Below are 23,592 nucleotides of genomic sequence, written 5' to 3' on the forward strand. Positions count from 1 at the left end.
ATGTACAAACTCAGCCCTAAAAGGGTGGAACAATTTTGACTGAAAACCACATGCTCTTATGAGAAGGATGTTCTTGTGATTTAAAGTTCTGACTTGGGACTCAGGAGAGCTGGGGTCTGTTTCCTGCTCTGCTACAGACTGCTTGGATGCCCTTGGGCAAGTCACTTAATCTCGCTGTACCTCAGTCCTCCATCTGTAAAATGGGGATGATACTTCCTTTCTCCGATTGTTCACCTTGTCTATTTAGGTTGTGCTTTTCAAAAGTACTTAGCACTGGCCTAATTCTGTTCCCATTGAAGTAGGTGGTAAAGCTCCCGTAGATTTCAATGACAGGTTTCAGAGTAGCAGCCGTGTTAGTCTGTATCTGCAAAAAGAACAGGAGTACTTGTGGCACCTTAGAGACTAACAAATTTATTTGAGCATAAGCTTTCGTTGCATCTGAAGAAGTGGGCTGTAGCCCACGAAAGCTTATGCTCAAATAAATTTGTTAGTCTCTAAGGTGCCACAAGTACTCCTGTTCTTTTTTGTAGATTTCAATGTTAGCAGAGTTAGGCCAATGCTGAGTGCTTCTGACAATCTCACCTTTAGAAAGCAAGCTCTTTGAGGCTGCCCCTAACTATAGGGCTGCTCAGTGCTTAGCAGTGTAGGTATTACTGTAGTACAACAATAATAAATAAATGATCTTGTTTTGCAATAGCCTGACAAATCCAAAAGGGAATGTTTTTTGTCCTGGAACCAATTTGGGAATTCATTAACGCTCTTCCTTTGCAGCACTGCTTGTGAATATTCATAAAACAGGAGATGGGTCTCTATTTAAGGTTGGTGCCTTATGTCCTCTTATATTTAAATTCTTCCAAATGAGTTAAGCATCCCAAGGCAAAAGTAAAATATAAACATCAAATGATCAACATATGTTGTCTTAACGTTTCTTCCCCTCTTTACCTTAGCCATTTTAGAATATGAATGAGTTATACGTAAAGGTAAGCTCCACTCATAAAGAACTCCCTTTCTAAGGAACAAGACGGCTCTTTCTGTAAGCATGATTCATAGCTGCGCTATTTAAATGGCACCCTGATCACAGGACTGTTGAAAGCCAACTGTTCTGTGTAGCACAGTGAAATGTTTGTTTGAACAGCCATGTTTAAAATACAGTTTAAAAATCAGAATTACTGTTAAATTCGTTTGAAGATTCAGCAGATTTAGGGGGAAAGGGCTGATTTCTTTTTTCACCCCTGGAAATCTAACATTTTCAGAATGGAGCTGTGCAACAACTTAATTTTATATCAAGTATTTGATTTCACAGCTCGCCATTATTTAGGATCTAGTTGCAGCTGCATTGTGTATGCTTAACAAATAAAAGCTTTCAGAGAACATCATTCAATTCTTACCTCCTGCTAAGGGTTTTCGAAGTGTAATACATCATGGAATCAAAATGACTTTCACTAAAAGTTCATGCTGTTTAAATCACACCAAATGTTCTATTGAGCTGTAGCATACATAATTCATGTGTCATTAATGGCTTCTACAAGTCTTCAGCTGCATGGCATACCAATGAATCAGGATGTGCGGATATATATATTTTTTTGATACCTGCCTTAAATTGCATTTAGGAGCAGCGCTAGGTAATTGTAGTAACTTGGAAAGTCAAACAGTCATGCACTGAATTATAGTTTGTGATTGACATGGTAAAGTAGATCTTGTTTCTTTCCTGATTTGAGTAAATGTTCTATCTTAAACGGGAAATGTGTGATATATTTTTTATATTATATAAAATATATATTTGCTTTGCTTTAAACTCTGAAAATATATTGGAATCACTCACTGTAGCTAATGGTGAATTGGCGACATCGTCTTGTCAGTTAAACCTGCACAGTTAGTTGATCTGTATCTATTGCAACAAGGGCCCCAAGTCTAGTGAGTGATGTATGTTGGTGGCTCCTGCAATGAGAGAGGGCAAAAGAACATGAGATTTCTGGCCTCCACAGGACTTCCAGTTAGGGGGTTGCAGGAATTGGCATGAGATTTGGAGCCAGGATAAGAGCCATGTGCTCAAGGCCACTTCCTGTTTGCTGGTTTCCAGTCCTCTGCCTGCCTGGATGAGGCTGCAGCGGAGCATCCTCCCTGGATTCTACCTCCCTTTGTAGGGCGGACAGGACTGAGCCTCATGACCCAGGCAGAGCCCTGGTGGGGAATCCTGTCTGCCTCTGGCTGTGGGCCATGCCCATAAGGGGCTGCTTGCAGCCATGTGGGACTTGAATTGGTGGCAGTGGCTGCTGTTGGATGTGCACTTGACTGGCTTCACCCTGGGCAAATGCTAGAGGTATCTAACAATCAACACTGTCAAACAGAAATGTTCATGCAGTATTCATTTCAGTCGAGCATGTGCTTGGGCTTCACAACGGCACAGTCGATGCTCTCTCAATTGCAGGTCAACAGACTCCAAGCACTAGCACTGGAGGCAGAGAAAGTGCCAGAACAGATGCCGGTAGCCCTATGGAATCTTGTTTCTAGAAGCAATGTCTGCGGCCAAGGGAGCACATGCAACCCGCACCTTTTTAACTTACCCAGTGGAGTTTGATGAGTTTCAGAGGGCTAAATGTCTACCCAGGGCCTGGCCTGTACCAGGACACCAAATATGGTGGTTCATGGTCATGCTATAGCTAACTGGTAATCTGGGGTGGCCTTTTACTGCAGTCTGCTGGTCATCCGTACCATTACTGGGGATTCACGATCTGCCGGATGCAAGAAGGTTGGGCCCAGGCTACTGGGATGTGGAGCAATGTCAGGAAGCGGGTGACCTTGCGGGTCCTTAGGCAATTAGTTGAGGTTCTTCCTCAGGTCTACCATTCAGGGGCTGAGGCTCTTGGCTTTCTTTTGGGCTTTCCGGGCAAGTGAATTGTTCCCTTCAGCCAGGGGAGACTCTTTAGGGTGGGTTCTTGAACTACAGGATGTGCAGTGGGAAGGTGATTCTCTAGGGCTCAAGGTCCACAGATCAAATAGGGGTAAGTGAGGCTGTTGTGCTGCACCACTCTGTCCTGTGAAGACACTGCAGGTATATCTTCCTCAATGACCCCCCCAGTAAGAGTCCCCTTGTTCCAGATTGTGGGACTGTTTAGGAAGGGGCTGTCATTCTTGGGCTTGCCAGTTCGAGAGCACAGCTCCCACTCATTCCATAAAGGGTCTTCAACAGTGGTTGCCTGGTTGAGTCTGGTGGCATCAGAGGTCCAGGCATGGGTGATCCTACATGCAGCTGCCTGAGGGGGAGCCAACACAGGTGGTGGGCCATAAGCACTACAGGTTTTCACCAGATCTGCTTCCTTCCCCATATCTTTCCTAGAGAATATATCAGCACTTGCCTACGGCTGGGGATATGGATGGGTGGATGGATGGATTTGCAAGCCCAGCATTGTGTACTAGGCATACAAAACAGTGTGTAGTTCAGAGAGAGGCTCACAGCTGGGCCTTGAGCTGGATGAGATGTTATTCTTGGCACAGTAGATGAGGCATGTGCTGGGATCAGCTCATGCCTCTTTTGCATGGGCTGGTGCCCCATGAGGACGTGCTGGATGCCATTGTTATCCACCTAGGGAAGAATGCCCTGGGAATATACTCTGGGCGCCAGTTGATTTGACTAAGTAGGATACTTGATTACTGGTCAACATGTTTCCTGGCATGGAGATATTTGGTTGGAGATACTAGACCCTAGAGTTTGGTGGACTGCTGTCCACTCACGAAAATGGTGGACAGGGCCCAGAGGAAGGCCAACTGGAAAATATTGAAATGGCTGGAGTCCTGAGGTGGCTCAGTTATCAGCCCAGAGTGTGGCTGGAGTGCACCGCTCTGATGTAGGTGCCGATTTGTTTCTGGATGATATCAGTATTGGGACAGCTGAACTTCTGGTAGGCTCTGGAGGGTAGGGTGGAGGCAGCCAAGCTGATGCTGGTGTCTCCTTGCGACAGGTGCCCAGTGCAAGAACTCACTGAGTTAGGCTCCAAATCCAAAAAGGTAACATAGCACGCATCCCAGGGGCATTTCATTACAAGATGGGAGCAACGTGTCTGACCCCCTAGGGGCAAGTGCAAACCAGGGGCTCTGGCATTACCTCAGAGGAGCTGCCCTGCCAATGTGCTTGACAGCGGTCCTGGCTGGATGTTGAGGTACTGTCTCACCTTAACCCCCAAAAGGGGGAGGCACGCTAGTGGGTGAGTGGACACACCCAGAGATCCTCCCAGTGTGATGATTGGCTCACCCTGCGGTAGGAGCCCCAGTGAATTGACAAAGGATCAAAGGGGTGCAAGTGACTGCGCTGGGCTATCCTGACAGGAGCTTTGACTGTAATTTGATGACTAAAGCTGCTGAAACCCACCACCACATGTCCTTACCTTCTTCCATGCAGTGAGTACACCAAATCTAGTGTTCAGGATCAAACACTTATTGTCAAAATCAGGTTTTGATTGAGGGGGAAAGCCCCCCCAAATGGATACATTTTCATGATTTTAAACCAGCTCCACCCAGGTACTTATTAGTTACTATTGTGATAACCCACAAATAATATTTTATTACAAAATGAAACCAACGCTGATGTATGTTGTATGTACATCTGAATAGCATTACTTCAGTCTTACCAACATCACTGAGGCGGTATCCGGTTTGGCTGATGTATCATTTCATTGGCACACATTCACCATCCTGTCCTTTTTTCTATGCTCTTACGGTTTGACATCAGGAGAGATCTCACAGAAGCACAGCGTCTATTTAATCTTGTGCATTGTGTTAACCTATATTTAAGCTATTTCATTAATGGCTGTTCTTGGAACATGACTGGTAGTGAATTACAAAGCTGTGATGAGAAGGATACATGGAATGTATTGTAATGCTGATTTATCCTTTTCTATCAGGGGTAGCTATGAACCAAGCAGCACTGATCTCAGAATTAGGTTACTGTGTATCTTGTTTGGTATTCTTTTATTATTATTATTATTATTATTATTATTCTCTCAAGCTTGCCCAGATATTCCTCTGGGTTTTCTTAAGCTTCATTACAGAAACTAATATGACTATGAAAATCAGAATGGCTTTATTTCTAGCCTTGGAGCTCTTAGTTAAAATTAATTGGAGGTGAGGGGTGGTGCTAGAGGATCTATTGAGATACTCAGGCTGTTGATATTTCTTTCTTGTGATGTGCTGGGGTGAAGCTACTGTCTGAATGAACAGAATTTTCCGTAGTGGAAAATTTGCAAAATGTCAGCCTATGGGAAATAGACAAAAAACCTATCCAATCAGCTTGGTCCAGCCCACATCAAACAAGTCACACGTATATACCACATCAACTGAGAGTTATGTCATTGTAGGTCCTTTAATCATAGTACATCAAGATGACCATAATTTCAAAATCCAAAATATTTTTGTAGTTTTTTTTTTTTTTTTTTATTTTAGCAGTTGAGAATTGGCCATTCAGGAGGCAAAAGCACATGTGGAAAATAAGTGTGCTGGTGTGATTACTGCCAGCTTTTGACTCAACATTTGCTCATGCGTATTTCCAACTTCTCCAGGTGCTTGGTATTCTAAATGAGATTATTGTGACCTACTGAACAAGGGTCATTAACATTTACTCTGAGCAAATGAGCAGCTTTGATTTTGTCGCACAGTTGACTTTTCTCTTCACTGCAAGCACTGTTGAGTGCACTGAATGCTCATTCCACTGGGCTGTTCCTGGACAACACAGAGTGGCTTCTACTCAGCATAGCAATATGTCTTGAACAAAGATTTTGTAGTTCTAAAAACATGTTGTGATTTATTTAATGAAAAATCTGGACATTTCTGGTGTCTTTGTACAAGATCCTGGGACATAATATGAAAAACAGGGACTGTCCTGGTAAAACTGGGACAAACAGTCATTTTAACATTAATCCTCAATATGCAGTCATGCATTTTTAATAAACTAAAGTATGTGTTTAGTTTGATCAGCCTTGATTCTGGCAGTGTGGAATAACACACTAAAATTAACAAGGATTTATAAAGTAGCAGATAATGGGGCTGGAGGAAGTGATGTATATATCATATGCAAAAACACTTTCAAATACTTTCTCTTCACTTATAAGTAAAAGTAGGCATTGAAATATAAATGGCCCTACTTGGAAACTGTACTCAGTTTTTTTTAGGTTCTGATTCCAGTTTGCGTGATTCAGAGGTTACTGAACTGGTGTTTAACTCATGTCTAGTTAGAGTTGCAATAAGCTGACAGAGAGCAAATTTTACAGAAAGGCAAGTCTTCTAGAATTTACTATTAGGCACTGCCATATCTGTCAAATGTTCCAGATACATCCACGCAGAGAACACCTACTGTGTGGCTAAATGCATCAGGTGCACCTTGGAAGATTGCACACAGTTAGGTACAGTGTAGAGTTAGGAGCAAAAGGGTTAATAGAAGCAAGCGATAAATAGAATTACGACTTTTTGTTGCTATTATCCCTCACATTTGTAAGCTTTGCTTTACCACCACCTGTTTGACTTCCAGTGATATATGCTATAAGCAAACAGATGGAATGGTAATGAGTTTCTTGTCTGGTCTGTTACTGCTGAGATGTATGATTATCATTTTAAAAGCATCTTCTGAGAATTTAAATTAATTTTAAGTGTAGAAAAATAAAGTATGCAGATGTGCACAAAAATGAGCTTTAAAGTTCTTTGGAGGCTAGTTCCTAAAGATGTGCCACTGCCACCCACCAACTGTAGTGTCATCTGTTTAAGACAGGAATTAATGAATTGCATCTATTCTCAATGTCTTTGCTTGGTACTTAAACATAAATTAACAAATAGTCACTATGAAATTGTATGTAGTCCTTGCATTGGATTTCAAGCTTTCTTTGCCAGAGGCCACAAATGTTTAAATTCCAAATATATGTAGTCATTCATTGTTTGTGTTGTAGTAATGCCTATCAGCACATTGTGCAAGGTGCTGTACATACCCATAGAAAGAGAGTCCCTGCCCTGAAGAAGTTTACCATGGAAATAGATGAGCACAGGGTGAGAGGAAAGAAGTATTCTCTTCATTTTATAGATGGAGAAATAAGGCCTGGAAAGATTATGGGTGACCTCGGTTAATTCATAAAATCTGTTGCACATCGGGAATAGAATCCAGATTTCTGGAGTTCCTCCCTTCCTCCTCTAGCCCTGAGATAGTGGGAATCAGTCATGACCATCTCTCACTACGTTGTTGGAACACAAAATTTGCTAGGTTCACTCTTTCTGCCGGATCCTGAAGAAACCTGCCACTTGGAGGCTTTTATCATGTCATTACCCCATCTACAAGAATAACTCAGCAATGAGGGAAATGCACGGATTTTCATCTGGCAAGCATCTCCCTGACAGACCCCTTCCCATGGCATGATTCCTCCCCAGTTAGCACCACTAAATAGAGGTAATTTCCCCACATTCAACAGGAAATACCAGTTTCTGACAACTAAGTTGATGAGGGTAGCAGATCTCAGATGATGAAGCAGAAAAGCCTTCTCTTTGTATCTTCAGGGTGCACAGACCCTTGTATTGTTTGGTTAAGTCAGATCCCATGCTCCTGCCTGTGATGTGTCAGTATTTGGTGCAAAGACCCTAGGGTTCTGTATGACTCAAGGGAGAATGTACATCAGTAAAGGCCTGGATGCTATGCTATATCTTGCCATAGACTAACATATGGCTCTGGCAGTTTTACAGAAGATCCAGTGGTTGGGGTGGAGCAGCCAACTGAATGATCTTCTGGGAGAATACCCAGCATCACTTAAAAGCTTCTTACACCAGTGCCTCTGAGGCTAGTTAGATGTGGAAAAAGCAGCTGCAGTGCCATTGTAATTGCTGAGTATTGATCTGTGTTGTTTAGTATGGTAAGCAGCTTTGTGGGGAGCTCATGCAAACGAGACCTCCTTTCCCCCCAAATAGACCATCATGGAGCCTGCCTCTTCAAACCCCCTAGGTGCACTCAGTGGAGATTACTGCTTCCCTTGGACTGCAGTGACCCAAGCAGAGCAGTTGCCGAGAAGGGAGAAGAGACTAGGAATGGCGGAGGAAATATAACATTTGTGCTGGCTCAGAGAGGGAAATAGTGAACTTTCTTTTCTCAGGAGCCCTGTGTAGGGAGGGTATTTTTCCCCAGTGGGCCTTTTATGCCAGACAGCCCTGATTCAAAGCCACCAGCCAAGTCTGCTGGCTTTGGGCTACACTGCCCATACAGTCTATATGCCTGCCACTCACCAAGGGACAGCTTGTGCTCACTGTGGTGTGGAAAAATCATGAGAGGGCATAATATGGTTGGCTAAAGAATCTGCTTCAGACATGTACACCCTGTTTACTATAAGAACAGAGACAGGTGTTATCGGCGGAATACATGCAATATAGTGGCAGTAAAGTGATGGCTACAAAACAAAAGACTTAAAGGGAGTAATCATAAGAGTTAATGGCACTAAGAAAAGTTCAAACATGTTTATAAATGTCAATAACTGTTAAACAATACACTGGATTCATCTAGAGGAGATTTAATTGAAAAATGCTAAATGGGGGATAGAGTGACTTGAAATGAGGAAATTTCCCCAAAGGTGGAGGTTTTTGGAGAGGATAGTCTAGCTGAAGCCATGGTAAATGTGAATCTGGTAGAATGCAATTTTTTCATATATAGTGTAGAGTGTTTTCAAATTCACATATTAAGAAAAATCTTCCCTTTGGAGTTTGTCATTTTTAGTACGTGTGTTTTCAGATTTATAGATATACAAACACACTCCACAAAATGAGAATACAATTTATCTATAAATATAAAGAAAATGCAGAGATTTGTAGTGGAAAATTTCTCATTGGAATCCACTTAACTTTAATCATGTTCAACTTATATATATATTTTTGTGTGTGTACATATATATGTACACATTGCACATAATGTGTAGTATATAATACATAGGACACAAATATAGTTACACAAATAGGTATATTTAAAAATGTCTGGGATTAAAATTAATTGGATTCTAATGAAAACTCTTCCATTACAAATAGACTGAGCAGAAAATATCAGTGCGTTAAGTTTTTTAATGAATACCTCCTTTGTGTCACTAATTGCAGTTGTGCAGTCTGCAAATGAAGGATATGCAGGATCTTATTTTCAATTTCAATCATTTTATTCCTGTTGATAAACAACCCTTATCGACTTCCAACACACCAGATAGGTTTTACATTATTTTACAAATGAGAAATTTCCATTGAGCTACACCACATTGTTAGTTGAGCCCGGCCTTTATTAGAAAGAAATAGAAATGTAGAATTTTTAAACTTTATTTTCATTTGAGTGATCTGTTTTTTGTGAAGTGATGTTGTTTGCAGGAACAATTAAATTAAATAAAGGTTGTGTGGTCTGAACTAGCAACACTGATAAATAATATATTGCTTTTTGAGTTAAATTCCGCAGGATTATTGGCTCCAACTAAACTTCAGTCTTTTTCTGATGGGTTTTGAAGTGGCATATGCCCCCACTGCACTATGCATTCCACTAAAAGACATGGCCCTGACTTTCAGAAGTGCAGTTCCAATCAGTTGGCGCTGTGTGTGCTCAGAACCTCTGAAAATCAAGCCCGAGGTTCTCAACTTTATGGGTGGTGATCCACGATGCGATCACAAGCAGTTGACTGTGGTTTCTCATCCTGATCGAATTCTCTTTCTCTGCTCATTTGCTGAAGCAGATTTGCTCAGTCATATGCAGCCAGCCATCTTCAAAGAGCAGTAGTGCCCCATAAATCATTGCACTGAGTCCTGACGCTCCACCACTCCCCCTTTTTGAAGGATCATGGAAATTGGCTCAGAGGGTTCTGAGGTGCATCTGAGGAGGCCTGGCTGAGTGACTGAAGATAGGGTTATATTTGAAAGATTCAGAATCATTCTGTGAAAACATCTCACATTTTCAGTTTGATCATCAATGGTTGTTAAAATAGATAGAGGCCTTTATTGCAGCTGTCAGCTGAGTCTGGGCTAGATGCCGCCCTCCACCCCTCTTGCTCATATTGTGTAAAACTTTCCTTCTTGGTGAGTCTCCCTGATTTCAGGGCAATGTTCAACAAAATTTGCTTGCAACAAGGAAATCAGGCAAGGAAAAGACTAGGGAAACCAAGAAATAGCTTCATTCACTTGTGTGCATTAAAAATGGAAGTTCTGAGTTCCCCTTCACCCCAAAATACTATTACTTCAATCTACTTAATTATTGAAGAGTGGTGATAATGAGAACAGATGTTAGGGGAATTTGCAAAGATGAAGTGCAGCTACTTGCATAACAATAATTAACCTCGTAAGGAACCCAAGACCTCTGCTTAATTCTCAGGATATGTTACCTTTTGCCATGACATTTTACATTTTGAATGGCTTTCGGATCATTCCATTTGTTTCACAAAAGGCTCAAAACACAAGGAGACTTCTAGAGAGTGAGAATAATGATTTCCAATAGTGGAATGAAATATTTTAGCTGAGAAGTTCAGTGTTATGGCTCTGTGATTCCTCCTACACTCCCTGCCAATATCGCATCAGTTTTGTTTTGACTTCCTGCAAATCTGTTTAGGGAGAAGGGGGGCTCCCCTTATCGCTCTGTACACTTATATACTCTGTATAACTGTGCATAAATTTCCCCACACACACTTGTGCCTGTGCCTCTGCAAAGCATAAGGAATTTTATATTGATTTGTGAACTCTATAAAACACTAATAGAGCTGCTCCTTTAGCTTTTGCTTAGTTGGGAAAGACTTTGCTTTAGGAGGCTGCGGGCAAGTTCTTTCTGTGCTGGTCCCAGTAGTGCCTATTCCCTGTCCCTTTAGCCTGCTTAGCTTCTGCTTGCCTCAAATGCATTCCATTCGCTTAGGAAGCCACAGAATCTTATTCAAGTCAGCATAATGAGTTATCTCTCTGGCATCTGGTACACTCATTGTTTTGGGGTTATTTTTTTAAACAGCTTTTGAAAAAGAAAAACAAGCCTCAATGTTATGCTGATAGTTTATAACCTATGGTGCTGTGAAATGCTTCATCAGGTAGAGATGGAGAACATCGCTCTCCTCTCGTTTTATTTTCAAATGAATTGTGCTTTCGGCAGCCTCCAGATGCAGCTTGGTGTCCTCTCTGTGCTCCACTGGAAATGATTCCTCATTACATATATTTAATGCGAGCCTGTGGGTATAGCAGCAGTACTCTCCATTGCCATGTGCCTAGGTGCAACCTCAGGACACCTTGCTCTTCAGAAAGAAGCACATAATATAATAGTGCTGCATACTTTGACAGTACTTTTAATCCCAAAGCATTTTGCCAACTTTTTTGTATACAGATCAGTCTAACCATTGCTGAAACAGGTGCCTCTGAAGTGAAACACAGCTGCTGTTTCACATAGTCCTTTCAGACAGGATGTGGGGAATACCATTGTGACAGACTGACAATATCCTGTAATTTCCTGAACAAACCTTATGGAATTAAGATAACGTTACTGAATGAAGCTAAGCCTTTCTGAACTAGGGTCAGTACTTTTGGGGTATGTGTATTAAAACACAATTGTGTATGTGTTGCTGTGGCATTGTATGTACCTTCTCTAGAAGGGAGGGGGGATGCTAATAAACTTCCTCCATTTTCAGCTTTTAAAGCTACCCACCTGGGGATATACGCATAAACTAGTTCAAACTGTATTCTCCAGAGACCAACAGACAAAGAAAAGTCCTTTGGATAAAAGGCTGGGCTTTAAACTGACTTGGGACCTTCTTCCTGGTGCAGGAAATGGACAGGACCCCTAGTCCATGGAGGTCCCCAGTCCTTAGAAAGGATTGGAAGGACTTGGCCCACTCAGACCTCATAAGATTGGGTACTTGTTCTGAGCTGAAGCTGTGATGACCTGTAACCATTAGGAAACCCCTAGAGTAGGATGCTGACAGTCTTCTTGCCAGAATCCATGTTAGGGTTAATTCTGGTAAGCTTAGTCGTACACACACAGGCGTTGATTATTTTTAATATGTTTTCTCTGAAATGTTTTTTATCTTGAGACTAAAGTAAGCTTGCATGGGAAGTGCTGTTATTTATAACTGTTGACCATCACTCTGTTGTTAGTCTCTGAAGAGAAAACAAGTGGGTCTGTTTAGACAGACTGTCTTCACTGGGAAATATACAATAAAGGCTGGGAACTGTGCAGCCTGGGAGTACCCTGGCCATAAGGTAGAGAGACCCAGGTAGCCTGCCAGACTTGAGGCAATGGGTGGGGAGCTGGAAGCCGAGAGTGGGTGCCCTTGCTGACCCTGATGGGAAATACAGGTGCAGTTGCCCTGATCTGTGATAACCATGTCCTGATAAAACTGCAGGAGGAAACTAAGTAGGCAAAAGTTAATTAACCATACTGGAATTTAGATAGTTATCAGGACCACTGACCTGACCCCACTCGTGAGAAGTCATGAGATCCTGAATGACAAATAGGCTCTGCCTCAGTGTAAAATTCTTTGAGAGAACCTCCAGCAGCCTGGTTCCCCCACACACTGCAGTGCGGCATTTATCCCATAGTGAATCTTACCTACTGAAACACCATCTGCAGCAACAGTTTCCATAGTAGTGTCCCATCCAAGTACAAAGGGGACTTGCTTGTTTTCCAAGAGGCAAAGGAGATGTTTGAGGAAGGGTGTGGGACCAAAAAACAGGCTGAAGTCACATGGCACTGAAAACAGTAAGTCGGAGAGGATGCTGACATTCCCCAAATGGCCATATCACTGAACATGGTTCTGCTGCCTTGTGAGTTTCATAAGTCTCTGAGCAGAGTTCTACTTTGCATTGTACTTGGCTAGTGGTTCTCAACCTTTTCAGACTACTGTACCCCTTTCAGGAGGCTGATTTGTCTTGTGTACCCCAAGTTTCACCTCACTTAAAAACTACTAGCTCACAACCTCACAATTAAAAATACAAAAGTGTCTCAGCACACTATTACTGAAAAATTGCTTACTTTCTTGTTTTTACCATATAATTATAAAATAAATCACGACCCCCAAGTTGAGAAACGCTGATATAGTATATAGAGCAGTATAAACAAGTTATTGTCTGTATAAAATTTTAGTTTGTACTGACTTGGCTACATGAAAGGCACTAGGATTTTGTAAAACTAGGCAACATCTAGATGAGGTGATGTACCCCCTGGAAGACCTCTGCATCCCCCCCCCCAGGGGTACACATACCCCTGGTTGAGAACAACTGTATTTGGCCATTGATTGTTGGAATGGATGACTGTCCCCTGCAGTCATCAATTAGTATTCCTGCTGGAGGACATTGCTACTTTTAGAGAATAGTATGATGACTGTGACAAACCCCAAGATGCTTTCCTAGATATAGCCTAAAGTCTGTAAGCCCTGAGGGGTTTGTTTGTTTTTGTAACCTCTTTTAGTTTCTTTGCAACCTTTGATGAGTGGGTAGTGGACAGAGTGGTGCACTGAGATGAAAGAAGTGAAGTGACTCTATCGGTCTGACTTTACTCCTAGCCATATTTTCTTGTTGTTTTTTTAAATTCCTCTAATCATTTTGGTTCATTTGATCATCTGCTTTCCCCTGTGAGAATTTTTATCGGTTCAGTGAACTACTGCACGTATTTCATTAATGCATAAATAATGAGTAGAGTGAGATCATCTCATTGATTGGTAGATGCCTCATTATCTGCTGTATACTTGCTGTGGGACCCTCAGGGGGGCCTTTCTGCTACGAGTCTATACACTGTTATTTCGTTTGGCTTGTTTTCTTATTGTATGTGCACAAATAATTCAATAAACATGGCATTACAATTTCATATTTTATACAACATAATCTCTTGTCTCCCCCCCTCCTCACAGTAAGTAATAATATAATTATTTCAAATGTTCAATCGGGCTGTTTGTGGCTGTGTCTAGGCAGCTGATTGTAGTTTCATGCTATATGTCCGGACTCTTATTCACTCTCTGTATTGGTGAGGTTGATGCTCATGACTCAGGAGTTATGTAGTCAGCATGGACAGACTAACACTCCCTTAAATGGACTGACGGTTATTTGGGAAAACAAAAGGGCAACTGAAAGTGGCTTTACTGTCTTTGGAGCCAACCAGCAGAAGGGGTGGACAAAGGCAAATGCACTCATCTCAATGGGATTCAAATGTGTTCTACCAGCCTTCTGTGATTGATGGAAGGCCCAAGTGCTGACTGGAAACAGAGTGTGAACCCCTTCCCCCACCCCCCAGTCAGTGATGTGTGTGATAGGGGAAGTTGGAGTCTTTGGTCCATGCTAAAATTAAAGTGTGGGATTTCATAGCGCTCAGCATTAGCCTAACTCTGTTCCCAGTGAAGTCATTGGTAAAACTCCCATAAACTTCATAGGAGCAGAGTTAGTCTGGTTGAGCACTTCTGAAAGTCCCACACTAAACTCTGAATTCTCCAGATAGAAAAATTAGTGCTCTCAAGACCTCCATGTCTGCCCCCATGCCAACACACCTACCTCTTCAGGCTTGCTTATGTTTATAGAAGGGGATCCGTTTTTGGCACCTGCTAACAGTTAGAATAGCGCTCCTGTCAGTGAACTCTGATATAACATAGGTAACTTAGGGGAGCCAATGTTAATTACTTTGGTGTAACACCCATGTCAGTGAGAGCCAGAGACTCAGCATCAGGCCCCTGTATTTTATACAGCTCTCTGACTTAATCCGGCCCTGACCCATCACACACACAGCAACATAGGTATGCTCCAGCCCTACCCTTTCTAAATGGTGGGCAAGATTTGGGTAAGACAGCAAGCTGAGCCAACTGACTCCATTTCCATCACAAGGTGTCCCTCAGGGTTGTTTATTGGCCCCATTCCTTTTTAACTTTTATATTAATGAGGTGGTGGTGACGGGGTTATAGAAGGGGTACAGTATTTCCCTCCCAAAATTTTGTACCGATTTGTGTTGGTTCTTCTTTTCACAGAAGACTTGGTTTTGCTGTCCCAAACTCCTCAGGGCTTGAAGCATATGTTAAAGGATTTTAGCTCTCTTAGTCAGCAGGAGTGCCTGACTCTAAATGATCAGAAAACTGAAGTAATTTCCTTTGGCCACAGACCAAGGCTGCATAAGTGGATGATTGATGGACATTATATTGAACCGGTCAGGTTTTTCCCTATTTGGGAACTTGTTTTACATATAATGGTCAATGGAATAAATATAGAGAGCAAGTGAAGAGGAGACCTGTAAATTTAATTTCACGTGGGTCCATGGGGGCAGTTTTATTGCACCAGCTCTGGGCTAACATCAGGGGCGGCTTCAGGCACCAGCACAGCAAGCACGTGCCTGGGATGGCACGCTGCAGGGGGCGGCATGCCAGTCCCCGTGAGGGCGGCAGTCAGGCAGCCTTCGGCGGCATGCCTGCAGGAGGTCCGCCGGTCCCGTGGGTTCGGCGGCATTTCGGCAGTGGGTACGCCTAAGGCACGGGACTGGCAGATCACCCGCAGAAATGCCGCCCAATCCGCGTGACCAGCGGACCTCCCACAGGCATGCTGCCGAAGACAACCTGACTGCCGTGCTTGGGGCGGCAAAAAACATAGAGCCGCCCCTGGCTAACATCGTGCCCAGTTATTATACAGTGTGGAAACTTGGGGCTGGAAAGATCTTATGGTGTTAGAGGTTGTGCAAAATAAATTTTTAAGGTGAGTGCTTGACTTCCCAAATTATAGCTCAGCTGCTTTACTTATGGCAGCTGTAGGGGACTACATTACTATTTTGACTAAAACTCAATGTCTTTACTTTATTGACTATGTGTTCAGCATATGAATCTACAACACATTCCAAGGCTATGTCTGGAGGATCAGCTTAACAAGACACATCCCCTAAAGTTCTCCTGGCTTTTGCAAATCTGTTATTCAGTCCATTCCTTAGTTTTCTCAGAACTTGACCTGGCAAGGATCCCAGGCAAGAGTGTGAAATCTTTAATCAAGCTTAAAACAGAAGATATGTGCTAACAACTGGGAATGACAGTTGTTCATAAAACAAATATATCTCCTTGGCTTTCTCATTTGAAGAATATCCATAGTTATGAGAAATATTTGGGTATTTTGAACCATAGGGAGGGCTTTTATGGCTCTGTTTTCAAACTATGCAGATGGCCTCTCTGGATAGGAGGTATGCTGGTATCAAGAGACATCATCAGCTTTGTCCATGCAGTTCTAGTAAGATCAAAGATCTACCACACTGTCTAATTTCTTGTAACCTGTATAGTCACCAGGCTCACACGCTTCTTTCCACTCTGGCTTAAAAACTAGAATACTTACTGCGTAAGAGAAATATTTTTATTATACAGGCTGTTACCTTATTTGCCTGATTGATCACAAAAATAAGAAAAAAGAATGTGAAAGAGAAGCATCCCAGTCCTGTGTTCTACTAGATCACACTGCTTTTGCCAGCAAAAAGCCATTATTGATATAAGGGTTTTAATATGACGGACTATATTAATCCCTGGTAGTACTCCACTGAAGACAGTGTGCTTGGATACTATGGAGTAATCTGATTAAAAAAACCTGTAAAACCATTTAGGCCCTGTGACGGGTTCCCCCATGGGTGCCACCTGGAACTGGGGTACCACTGAGCCCTCTGACCCATCAGCCTGGGCTCCCTCTCACATTGTGCTGCTGTGACAAGCTGCAGACATGCTCCCAGTCTTACACTTCCACCAGCATTCATACAGGCAGGGACGCGCACAGCTGCAGTTACACGCAGGCTCTGGCCAGCCACTGCATGAACCAACAGTAAAGAGGCTACAGCCAAGATACCCCCGGCTTCCCAGTCTAGGACCCCAGAACTGTACCATCCTCCCCTGGTCCAAACCCCAACCAGTATGAATTTATTATACAGTTCACCTCCCCCTCAATGTGGAGAGGAAATGCAACCAGCCTGCTGAGCTAAGATTCCCACGCACTTCACTCCAAACTCACTGGTTTAGATTAAAACATAAAATAAGTTTCTTAATTACAAAAAAGATAAATTGTAAGTGATTGTAAGTGATAGCAAACAGATCAAAGCAGATTACCTAGTAAATAAACAAAAATGCAAACTAAGCCTAAGATACTAGAAAGATAGGATATGAATTAGCAAACTCTCATCCTGGCTGATGATCTAAGCAGGCTGGCAGATTCTCAAGGTACAATCTGCAATTGCTTTACAGCTTGGAATCCCAAGGTTTTATACACGGGCTAGAAACCCCTTTAGCCTGGGTCCAGCACTTCCCCCCATTCAGTCTTTGTTGCTCAGTTGTTTCCAGGAGTCTTCTTGTGTGGGGAGTGAAGAACAACTGATGATGTCACTCCCTGCTTTATATAGCTTTAGCATATGGCAGGAACCCTTTGTCCTAAAACACAGTTTGTGGGAAAACACTGACATCCCAGGAAGGCATCCAGAGTCAAGTGGCTTGGTCACAGGCCCTTGAATACCTTGTTGAGTCATAGCAGCCATTACTTATGGGCTGTCTGGAACGTTTACAGGAAAATTCACCAGATGATGGATAAGCCTCTCCCAAGGCCTATTGTTTTCCCTAATGATTCATTGCCCTGAATAGGCCCTTCCCCATCCACAATCTAGACTGGAAGCATCTTGCCTAGTGGGCATCACCCAAGTGTAACTATATTTGAAATACAGATACATAGTCAATATTCATAACTTCAGATACAAAAATGATAGATGCATACAAATAAGATAATCATATTCAGCAAATCATATCTTTTCCAATGACATCTCACATGACCTGTCTCATACAAAATGCATCATAATCATACCATAATTGTATCCTAATAATGCCACTGTGAAGAATATGGGGTGCAGTGTGACAGGGCCATTTAGATTTTTCATTTGATTTTGTTGTCACGTTTAATATTAAAGTTACATTGGCGATCTTGTCTACTAAGTGACCAGGTTGAATTTATTTTGCTGATAGGCTCTTTCATGGCACTCTCCATGCAGGAATGGAGTGTTTCTCAAACATCAATGGAGTTATCCCTACAAACACCTCTGAGGAAGGGAAATACCTATTTTATAGACAGGGAAATGAGGCACAGAGAGGTGAAGTGCCTTGCTCAAGGTCATATATGAAGACTGCGACAGAACTGGGAATTAAACCCAGGTCTCCTGAGTCCTAGTCCAGTGCTTTATCCACAAGGCCATATTTCTCACAATTCACAGTCAGTCAATGCTGTGTTGTGTCAGTCACTTCTCTCAAATTTCCATTCCTTGCAGACTTATGTTTCCATATAAATCACCCTGAATCCTCCACTGATTCAATTCTACTTGCTGCAGCTGCCTAACTTCATAGAAATTCTGAAGGACTGGCTTTTGCAGCTGATGTTTCATGTATGGGCTGCTGGAGATAGGACCATCCCCAGGCTATCTAGAAATGAAACAGCGCGAACAGCAGCATGTTCTTCATTGCTCATTCAACACCCCTTCCTCTGAAATTTTTCAGCTAAACTGCAGGTAGGGGGGAAAGACAGCTGGGAAATGCTTGTGTATCTCCGTGTTCTAATAGCTGTGGTGTAGGGGGTAAAGCAGAGTGGGCTTTGGAATACCGCATGACCATTTCAGTGATATTCTCAGCTGCAGTAACATTTGCATATGATGCGTAGTAAGGGTGCTGCATAAACCCATCATGAAAGAAGCAGACAAGACAAAGGGAGGGAGAAGTACTGAGGTGATGTGACTTGCTCAAAGTTGCACAACGGGTCGTTGGCAGAGTCAGGGACAGAACTCTCATCTCTGTTTCTACGTCAGCTCTCAAACCACTGCTCCACACAGCCTCTTTTTTTCCTCACAGAATATGCAAGCACACATAACTCTTAGGTGTCTCACGCACACGGTATGTGAGGATATAGAAACACTCTGCCTGAGACTTTTGTGCTCTTAGGTGCCTCTGTGCTGAGGTGAATTTCACCCTTCACCCAGTCTTCTACACACACCTTCTGCTCCACACAGAGGGCTTAAGTGTCACGTAGTATCTTGTGTGGATCCCCTGCACTTCAGTGAATTTTACCCTTCATGTTACAGGCAGTGAAAGTGCCATTCAGTTGCCTAGCACTTCCTTTAAATCTTTGTCCCTTCTCCCCATCACCACATCTCCTGTTCTTCCCATTCATCATGTCTTTGTAGAAAAAGTTGAATAAATAGCAACTTCAGTGGAATTAAGTGCACTATACTGAAGTTAGGGGGGGAGGGATAGCTCAGTGGTTTGAGCATTGGCCTGCTAAACCCAGGGTTGTGAGTTCAATCCTTGAGGGGGCTACTTAGGGATCTGGGGCAAAATCAGTACTTGGTCCTGCTAGTGAAGGCAGGGGGCTGGACTCAATGACCTTTCAAGGTCCCTTCCAGTTCTAGGAGATGGGATATCTCCATTAATTTAAAAAAAAAAAAAATTATGGGGTTTACCCTTTTACCTAGATGTTCCAGCTTGTGCTGCCATTGTAGTCTGAAGAAGTCATAAAGAGGTCTGGTGGGATTCCCCCACATTTGGTTTTGAATGACTGCTGCACCCCAATGATTGGCCATGAAACATTCAGAAGGCCATTATTAGATTGAAAATCCCGCTCTAGACATGTCTCCAGCATGTCTCAGCTAAAAGGCTGGCTGTGTCCTGAAGTCCTTTAAGTCACCAAATGGTTAAGACATTGGACTTTAATTCCAGCAGACAAATGTCTGCATGGATTCAAATACCTCTTCTGGCACAAAAAATGCCCTCAAAACCAAAAAACCCACAAGTGCTCAGATACCAGTCACAGGCTGAGTGTAAGAACCTAAATAGAACAAAACCATTACCAACACAATTTTTTCTCCTCTCTGCATCATCACCCTGATGCAGGCCTGTGATAGCTTCCTGGAAAAGGCTGTGACTTCTTGGGAGAGGCTTTGTTTCTGTATCCAGTCGCCTGTTTTGTTTCTCTTGTGTGTGTGTGTAAGAGTAACTCCAACAAGCCCTTGACTTGATAGGCAGCACTAATTTTTACTGCAGCCAATCTCTGGAATGTAGGCTCCTAGTGGTGAAGAAAATGTGCAAGCCTGTAAATAACAAAAACATTTTAGCTTTGCCTTTTAACAAGACAGTGATAAGGAATCCTTAGGAATAAGTCCTACTTGGAGTACAGTTTAGATCTACATTGGTATTGACAGTAGTATATAAAATGTCTCTTCTGTATATTTCCCTGTAGTTAATTCTTTTCTTTATACTGACAATGGTGATACTCTACTTGTAAACTGTTATAGAATAAGTCTTTCATAATTGTAGCTGGGAGCCATAACTGAAAGGCATAACTAAAACTTAAGGCTTGATCAGAATAGCAGATGCCACCTAGAAACACTTCCTGATTGACACCTGAAGGGGTGTTTGGTTCGAAAGGGATGTCCATCCTCTTCATTGGGCATTGGGGGTCCCATCAAAATCAAATGTTGCCCTTCGACTGGAGGAGGCCATGGAATGGTAATAATAGGGAAAGGTGTATAGTGCTGTTCCAGCAATAAAAGGGAAGATCTACAATGGCACAAATTGCAATTAGGCACCTAACATTCATTCTCTCTTTGCCCCGCCCAAATAACATTAGATAAGGCCAGAATTTTCAGAAGGGCTCTGCACTCATTTGGGGCCACACTTTCCAAAGGCAATAATCGGAGGTGTTGGTGCTGAGTCCTCTTGAAAATCTGGCCCCACACGTTTAGCAGTAATTATTATCTTATGTTATCAAACGTTTCCACTTATCCTCTCTCATGTTTGGCATCTCAGTCCATTAGTCATAAAGAACATTCAGAGGAAATAGGTAAGCTGTCTGTTTGTGGTACCTGATTGCTGCCCTATGTTACTGGTATGTTGTAAGTTAATGAAAGACTTGATAACTCATGAGTAGAAAAAAGCTATGTCCTCATTCACAAAGGTAAATGACAGAACATATATCAGCCATCAGCTATACTGTCTCCTTCCCTCTTCTGCCACAAAAACTATATACTCTATCTGCATATACATACACACATGCACAGTGCACTCTTATATACACAATAAAACTTTCAGTAAAGATTAAATGGAAAAACTTACTCCCAATGTTTTTAATATGCTTGATGAAGCAGAAGAACAATCTAATTATAATGACACAGTGCAGCCTAGGATGGGACAGACTTCCATAATGAACAGCTTAAAACACTCATGATAGGTGCTCATCTGTCACTGTTACAGACTACATGTGACAAAAACAGGCACTGGTTTAGCAGCAGGTGAAGTGTCAATGACATAGCAGCCAAAGGAAACTTGGAAAGATTCAGTCCCAGGTTTCTTTCCCAATCCTACATCTGGTCTATACTCGTCCTTCTGACAGAGCCAAAACCTTTTAGTATCTTGTGCACAGGTATGTACCACTAAGGATAGTGGGGCTGATTCTGCCCTTGGAATCTGCACACGGATCTCCAATGTAGTCATGATTGTCTCTGTTTATTGAATATCCCCTGCAACACATCCTGATCCTTCCTGGTAACTGTGGATTATGAGGAACTTTATAACCTCTCCACAGTCAGATCCTTGACAGTGGTGCAAAGGGGTTAGGAAGCCCTTTAAACTGTCAACTTGCATAGACTAATCCTGGTGGGCAGGATGCCCATGTAGCAAATTCAACGTCACCTGCTGACAACCCTACTGGTATTGGAGCAGGAGATGGACTGGCTGGCGGGCACTGTGCTCTGGTGATTCTGGGCCAGTGGATAGCTTCTAGGCCTTAATGCTGATAAATATGGTTTTTAATTCCCTTTGTCAACTCAACACTTTCTACAAGCATTAAATTTAGCACACAAATAGTTATGAAATTCTATGACATCACTGGTAATGTTTTAACCAGCTGCATGTGAGTATCACAACAGCATCAGTGCTGGAAGGGAGAGGGCAGAAGCCAGGCCAATGCTAGATAGCCACTAAATGGGGAGAACAAAAGGCATAAATGTCCTTAGAGTAGAGAAGGGTGCCTAAAGCCTAAGGAAGATTATCCTGGCGAGGGGAAATGATGCATTTTAGAACTCAGTTGTATGGTTTTGTTAGGGAACACCACAAAGTGATATGCAAAGCTAAGTGCCTTATACAGGAGTTCACAGGAGAGTCATCCCATAGATATTTTAGGAAAATAGAGTTATGTTTTGTTGAAGTCAGGATAGCAATGATGAGTAAAGCCTGATCCTTAGCTGGTGTCAATTAAAGTCAATGGTGCTATGCCAATTTACACTGGCTAAGATTCCAGACCAGTTTGTTTATACTGAAGCTAGTAGGTTTTCAACCCAGCTGCCTTGTTCTGGCCTAGGCTACAAAGTGTTCCTTAGGAATACTGACGAGTATAAATACAGGTGGAATTTTCAAAAATTTCTTGGCAGCATAAGTCCAAGTGAAAGTCCGTGAGACTTGTATGCCGAAGACTCTCTGAAAATCCTGCTCTAAAGGTTTTGTAAACCCATTATTACATAGGACTCATCTGTATAAAACCCCTCTATCTTCCAGTCATGCAAATTTAAGTCAGTTCTGTTATTAATTAGAACCATGCTTTATTTGATGGAATGGCATACGTTTTAAAGGGATACTTAGTTGGGAACAATGCGGATTTTTTCAAAGAGATGCAGCTGTTAAAAGGAGTTATTGTGACAGGCCACAGACTTAGGTGCAGTTTGCCATCTGATACTTCCTAAACTCATCAGCAATGTAGGATTTTATGAAAATCCACTGTTTTCCTGGTATATTTGAAAATAGGAGCTATTAGTTATTTGGGAGGAGACTATGGGAGTTGGGCACTTAAGTCCCCTTTGTGCCTTTGAAAATGTCTCCCTTGCTTAATAAAAATGGATGCTTACCCAGCTGCTATTAAGGAATGAAGTGCAGACAGGAATGTGTAGTTTCTAATTGAATATATGCAACAGAATGTTCAGATTTTGGCATCCGAAGTTTCCACTTCGCTGAGTCCTAAACCAGCAAAGCACTTAAGCTTGTCCGTAAGTTCCATTGACTTCAGTGGGAAGAAAGCACATGCTCAAAATTAACCCAGTGCTTATGTGCCTTGCAGGATTGGGGTCTTGGTAGAATAGCCGCAATACATTTTGTTCGGGAGACTCCTCCAGTCTCCTGCTTGAATTCAAAGATGACAGAGGTAAATGGGACAGGGAAAGAGTAGAAGAGGATTATGTCTGCATATTTTATAGGAGCAAAAGTAAGTTAGGTGTCTAAATCTTATTACTTTTTATTGAGACTTGGTCACCAAGCTTCTTTAGGCTTCTTTAGAAAATCGCACCCAAAATAATCCCCTTCTCCTTTCCCCCCCAACCTCTATTTGCTCTTTCACCTTTTCAGGTTTCCTCTCGTAACCCTGCATAAGGGAATTGTGAGAGGGAGTTAGAGGAGTGTCCTAAACGTATCATGGATTACCTGACCACGTCAAGTGCTAATCCTTTCTAACATGGCCCTAGTAGGTACTAATGTCTTATGACTGTGTGAGACTTGTCTTTCTGTAACTTGTTTATTGGGCAGATCTGTATGTAATGTATGGCATATTTATCCCTCACCCATATCTTCCTCCTCCCCCGCAAGTTTG

General features: G+C 42.3%; 1 protein-coding gene across 1 annotated transcript in view; it reads right to left on the reverse strand.

Moving 5' to 3' along the window:
- Positions 1-2,978: 2,978 nt before the first annotated feature.
- Positions 2,979-23,592, reverse strand: part of LOC128843758 (uncharacterized) — a 31,584-nt gene continuing 10,970 nt past the window's right edge. Inside the window, exon 3 of the mRNA XM_054040865.1 lies at positions 2,979-3,254. Within this exon, the coding sequence (XP_053896840.1) occupies positions 2,979-3,254 (276 nt within the window). The remainder of the gene's footprint in view (positions 3,255-23,592) is intronic.

This window comes from Malaclemys terrapin, chromosome 9 (genome assembly GCF_027887155.1).
Source record: "Malaclemys terrapin pileata isolate rMalTer1 chromosome 9, rMalTer1.hap1, whole genome shotgun sequence".
NCBI classification, from domain to species: domain Eukaryota; kingdom Metazoa; phylum Chordata; order Testudines; family Emydidae; genus Malaclemys; species Malaclemys terrapin.